Source organism: Rhinolophus hipposideros, assembly GCF_964194185.1.
Source record: "Rhinolophus hipposideros genome assembly, chromosome: 12".
NCBI classification, from domain to species: Eukaryota; Metazoa; Chordata; class Mammalia; order Chiroptera; family Rhinolophidae; genus Rhinolophus; species Rhinolophus hipposideros.
In genome coordinates this window covers 14,829,486-14,834,896 of record NC_138058.1, presented here as the reverse complement: position 1 = coordinate 14,834,896, position 5,411 = coordinate 14,829,486, and the positions used below count along the sequence as shown (strand labels likewise).

Genomic DNA, 5,411 nt, shown 5'->3' with positions numbered 1-5,411 from the left:
TGGTAGTGCTGTTACATTAAATGGCTTGGGGGTGGGGGCAGGGAGCAAGGATCTGAGTAGAGAACTGATGTGGAAACAGGACTCTAGGGAGAGGAGGGGAGAGGAGGGAGGGGAAGGAGCAGAGGGGTTGGGATGCTTACAGAGCTGATGGCTCTACCCGACCCCTTGGTTGCAGGGATTTTGCGTTCTATTACCACATCTCAGCAACGCTGCCACCCCCACACACTCAGCTCAAAAAGCTGTAACAGTGTGTGTGGGGGGGTTGGATGACGGGCAATGTGGAACCTCTGAGATAACACTTCTCCCTCAAGTTCTTCACAAACTGGTGTTAGTGTTTGTGGTAAACCCAGTGAGAGGGGAGGTGGCTACCAGAAGAGAAGGACCTGGCAAGGTCAGACTGCTGGGTTCCCAGCCTCCATAAAACAGGTGTGGAGAGTGCATTGGTAGCTGCCCACCATGACCTCCGGGGCCCTCCTGCTCCTTGCCTCCATGCTCCTGGGCGCTCCAGGTAAGGACAGTCCCCTCAGTGTAGAAACTGATAGCTCCCCTACCCTCTCACCATCACCACAAAAGCCTTTCTCTCAGAGCCAGGTGTAGCCCCAGCCTGTCAGTGACCTGGCCAATGGTTAGAGCCAGCCAGGGGGAAGGACGTGAGCCCTGGCTAGGGCTCCAGTACCAACCCTGTTGGTCATGCTGTGTGGGGAAAAGGGTCATGCCCCGCTTTTCCTCCCTGGGCCTCTGACTCTTCATCTGTCTTATGAAGGTCGTTGGTCCTCATCAGAGGGTCTGATGCTTCTTCTGGCCCACACTGGCTAGAATTACGACAGGGCTTGTGAGCAAATGGGGACCTCTCACTGTTCAAACCTCACTTCTTGTTCTGCACACTCCTCTTCTCTCCCAGGCCCTGAGGTCATTGTAAGCGCCAAGGGCTTAGCTGAGGGTAAGGATTCTTCTGGAAGGAAGAATGGGTGGAGCTGGGCCACCTGACAGTTTTTGGAAGGAAAAAGATAGACAATCTCTTGAAGGAAGATGAGGGAAGTTTCATTTTGGATCCAGGCCCAGTTCTGTATGTGTGTGTGTGTGTGTGTGTGTGTGTGTGTGTGTGTGTGTGTGTGTGAGAGAGAGAGAGAGAGAGAGAGAGAGAGAGAGGTGGGTGCATGAGAATAAGGAAGAGGGGGGCAGTGTTTTCCTCCTGGCTTTAAGAAGGAACTTGAGAGCATGGGTTTGTTTGTTTCTCTGAGAGTGGATCAGAGCAGTCCCAGGGCAGAGTGGGAGGAGAGGGCCTCCTGGACACCTCCCAAGGCCCCACTCCTGTCTTGGGCCCTGGGCACCTCCTGGACTCCCCGCCAGCCAGGAAAATGGACTTTTCTCTTTCTTCCCACCTGTGGAGGGTGGCTGATGCTGTTTCTTCCCCAGATCGGGCCTTTTTTGGTCTGACCCCTGAGAGCTATGACCTGGGTACAGCCGACTTGTACAGCGGAGAGCAGTCCAGCCAGGGCCTGACCCAGGAGGAGCCCCAGGTACATGGAGTCCTGCTCATCTCCCACATCCCCTCTCATTTCTCTTCTCCCTGGAAGGTGCCAGGGCAAGGGCTGGAGGTGTCTACTAAACAGGCAGAGGGGAAGGAGAGGCTGGGAGCTGAAGAGGCTGCTTTTGTTCACACTCATGCCTCGAGCGGGTGGGGAGCTGTATTAGTCGGGCTGGGCCTTCCCCACGAGGGTCCTCTGGGGTCTGACTGAAGAATGGAAGAGGAGTCCATGCTGGACTGGATTGGTGCTGTGGGTGTGGGGCAGGTTCCAGGGTCTCCCAGCCCCTCCAAGACTAGCAGGACGGTGGTCAGGGACCGGCCAGTCTAGTTCAGGCCTTTAAGGACACAAAAGTCATAGACGATCCTGCCAGTCATGGAAGCATCCAAAGGCCCCTTCCTGCAGTACTTCCCAGGGTCCTTGGGGTGTTTGAGAGACCACCTCGAGGGGCTTCCTTTCCTGACAGGATGACCTGCTGATCACAAAAGAGCGTATCCACTGTAAGGCCTGCCGGAACATAATCCAGAAGCTGGAGGAAATTGTGGGAAAGTCGCCTAACAAGGTAAGGGGATTAGACCCTTTGGCCTGCTGGTCAATGGAGTGGGTGGCCTGGGGCACGCAGCACAGCAACCCCAGAGGGGGACACTGGGGGCCTGATGATCCCTGTTGGGACAGAGCTTCTCAGCAGGAGAACTGTGGGCCCTCTCATGTGTCCGTGGATGGACTTCAGAGAATCCTGGGAAACTGACACTCTGGGAGTGTGAAAGTGGGAGGAAATGTGCATGGTTTCTGTCCAATTCTCAGGGCAGAGTTTTGAGAGGCTGGTTCCAGGGGGTCTAAATACTGGTAAATTCTAGATCTGCCATTTCCTAGCTGCATGGCCTGACAAGTCATTAACGTGTTCTGAGCCTCAGTTTTCTTATCTATGAAATGGGATGGATAATAATTTCCACATGGCAAGTTACCTAGGCCTTTTAAGGAGCGGAAAGGTGGGATGTGCTCAGCTCCACGTCAGGCACTGAGTAAATGCTAAACAAGTGGATGTATCATTATCAAGAACCATTGTTTCACCCTCCCTCTCTCCTTCCCTCTCGGTTGATCCCGCAACCCGCTCAGCATCTTGGTACTACAGGGCCCACCTTCAGCCCTGGGTACTCAGATGTATCCTTCTCCACTGGGATGGCAGTAGAAGGTATTTTAAAATCAAATGTGCCAAGGCTCCAAGCTCTGATCCCCTCCTAACCTTTCCCACATACCTCCTGTAGGTGGAGAACCCATCTAGTCAGGCCCTGGACCCAGGAAGCTATATAGGCAGAGGCTTTCATGTGGGTTTAGAAGCCATTTATGGGCATCATTCTCCATACAGAAGACATGGGGTGGGTGTACAGAAGCCTGAGACCCTGGCAGGATCAACTGTCTTCTTAAGAGTCCCTGCTGGCCAGACTTGGGCCAGGGCCTTTAGCATTGGGAGTGGAGTTGGGCCTTGTCTCTCTATGCGCTGCTCTGATGGCCACCTGGCACCAGCTCTTCGCACCCAGCACTCCCATGCCAGAGCTGCCCAGGGCCCAGAGCTGCTGGGGCCTGCAGGGTGGCAAAGCTGGGCAGGGCTCACCGGATTCCCGTGTTTCACCATGGCGCCGCCACTGTAGGAAGACATTGCCCAGGCTGCATCCCAGGTGTGCAACAAGAGCAAGCTGTGGTTCAAGAGAGGCCTTTGTAAGAAGATCATGAAGACAGTTTTTCGTCGTGTCTCCAAGGACATCATGGAGGGCAAAACACCCCATGAAATCTGTGTGGACGTCAAGATGTGCAAACCTCAAGCAGGTGAGTGCTGAGGTGACAGCAGGGACTCATTCCTGGAGGACCCCAGAGAGCCTCCTCAAGCATGTGTGACATGGTTGAAAAACACAAAAATGTATCTGTTATAGAGAACTTCATAAGCAGCTCATTTGTGTCCCTGCAAGCTTCCTTGTTATGAAACATTACTCCCCTCACTTCCAACATGAGAAAGTGTGGAGAAGTTGGGTAGGTGGGCTTTAGTTAGAAACGTTTGAGAAATGCTCATTAAGAGCTTTAAGAAACACTCATAAGATTTTGGGTTTTTTTTTTACCTCAGGTAATCCTGGGGTACAATCAGGTCTCCACCTCTCCTGCGCTGTGTGACCCTGGGCAAGTAACTTAACCTCTCTGAGCTCCAATTTTCTCATTTGTGAAGGGAGGATAATAATCCCTATTTCTGAGGTTGGAATGAGGACTGAATAAGCTCATCATGTATACAAAGTTTGACAGCAAGGAAACGTCCTTAGACTGGGATATGCAAGAGACATCAGAGCCCCAATCAAACTCCAATCCCCAGAGCAGCACAGATCCTTGGGGACAGAAACCAAGGCTCCATCCTCAGTTTGGATGACACTAGAGCCCTGAGAGCTCGGCTCAGGAATCCCGCTGGGTGGGGAGAGCTGTCCTGGCTTCTCCCTCCAGAGCTGTCCAGGCTTTGCCCGGAGAGAACAGGCTGCAGCTGCAGGAGGTGGAACTGTGACTGGCACTGGCAGCTCCTCTCACCCTCTCTGATGCTGCGGCACTTGATGCTGGCAGGTCCAGGCTTGCTCCTTAGTGTGCAGTCCCCATTATTTCCTGTCATTAGAGCCTGTGGCTTTTATCTTCAAAGCTCCATACATGCACAGGCTCCTGACTGGCTTCCAGGATGTCACTTGTGTGTTCGGCAGGTACAGGGGGCTCTGACTCCCCATTTCCCCTGCAGACCTCACACATCTCACAGCCGGCTCTTTTCTCCACTCCAGGTTTCATGTGAGCCTCTGAGGCCCCTGGGCCCACCGTGAGGGGAGAAAGCGAAAACTTCAGCACTCAAGGCCAGCTCCTCCCTCCCTAAATCCAGAGTCTGCCTCCAGTTTCTCTCACCTCCCTCCTCCCCTGCCTTCCCTTCTCACGAGTAAAAAAAATGTCATGCAAGCTTTTAATGCAGTTTCTTTTTCTTTGGTGGATTTGAGAGGAGGGGCTTGGAGGCAAGCTTGGGTGACTCATGCATTCATTTGGGAAATGTTTGTTCTCTGTCCCCCACACTTTCCTAGATGTCAGGGGTCTAGTGGTGAACAAGACAACCTTAGCTGCTCTCACACATGTTTGGGCACGCACTAGAGCCACATGTTACTACAGAAGCTGGGGTACACAGCAAGTATATCCCCAGATGCTCTAAGAATGGCTGGGGAGACCAGAAAAGTTACTGTGAGAGTTTTTGTGGTCATAAGGAACAGAAACTCATCCTTTTGCTTCTCTCGGCAGCCAGCCTTCTTTTGCTGTTTTGGGCGAGTGTATTACTTAGGATTCTTTTGGTTTTAAGCAACTTCTGTCTTAGCTCATTCTAGTTTAAATAACAAAGTTACTTTATTGACTCAAATAATTGACCAGTCCACAGATAGCTTCAGGCACAGAATGATCCAGAAATTTGTGGTGTCACTAGAGCTCTAGTCCTTTTTCTCTGCTATTCTCTCATTTCTTCCCATCTCCACATACTGAAATTGACTTCAGGCAGGCGTTCTTCTTGGCAGCAGAAACAGCTGCCTCAGGTCAAAACTTTACATCTACACAGTAGAGGTCATCAGAAGGGAGAGAAAGTTTTCTGGTAGCTTCTCTTGCAGTAGCTGCTTTGGAAGAGAAAAGAAGCTTCTTTCCCCGAAGCCCCCATCAGATTTTTCCTCAGTTCTCATTGGCCTGAATAGGTCAGGTGCCACAACACTTGAACCAATCACTAGGTCCAGGGGCCTGGGAAACACTGATTAGCATAAGACAAGGCAGGGCATATTCCTGGGACTGAAGTGGGTTCCATGTCACCCTAATCATTTGGTTGAGAATGGACATGAAAATCTG

At 51.9% G+C, this 5,411-nt stretch overlaps 1 protein-coding gene across 4 annotated transcripts; it reads left to right on the top strand.

The window, feature by feature from the left end:
- Positions 1-351: 351 nt before the first annotated feature.
- Positions 352-4,502, top strand: GNLY (granulysin). Of its 4 annotated transcripts, XM_081068310.1 has the most exons (6): positions 418-508; positions 1,417-1,520; positions 1,993-2,088; positions 3,176-3,350; positions 3,643-3,695; positions 4,328-4,502. In XM_081068310.1, exons 1-5 carry the CDS (start codon positions 457-459, stop codon positions 3,687-3,689), a joined length of 474 nt encoding a protein of 157 aa, XP_080924436.1. In that variant the 5' UTR covers positions 418-456; the 3' UTR covers positions 3,690-3,695; positions 4,328-4,502. The 4 variants fall into 4 exon arrangements, with proteins under 4 accessions (XP_080924438.1, XP_080924436.1, XP_080924435.1 ...); XM_081068312.1 differs by lacking the exon at positions 3,643-3,695 and having other exon boundaries at positions 352-508; XM_081068309.1 differs by lacking the exon at positions 418-508 and having other exon boundaries at positions 1,237-1,520.
- The last annotated feature ends 909 nt before the right edge of the window (positions 4,503-5,411 follow it).

Bases quoted from the DNA above. Each gene is read 5' to 3' on its own strand.
- GNLY (XM_081068309.1), top strand. From the start codon at position 1,359: ATGGACTTTTCTCTTTCTTCCCACCTGTGGAGGGTGGCTGATGCTGTT. The intron at 2,089-3,175 runs GTAAGGGGATTA...CCGCCACTGTAG, and splicing joins TGGGAAAGTCGCCTAACAAG to GAAGACATTGCCCAGGCTGC. The intron at 3,351-3,642 runs GTGAGTGCTGAG...TTTTTACCTCAG, and splicing joins GATGTGCAAACCTCAAGCAG to GTAATCCTGGGGTACAATCA.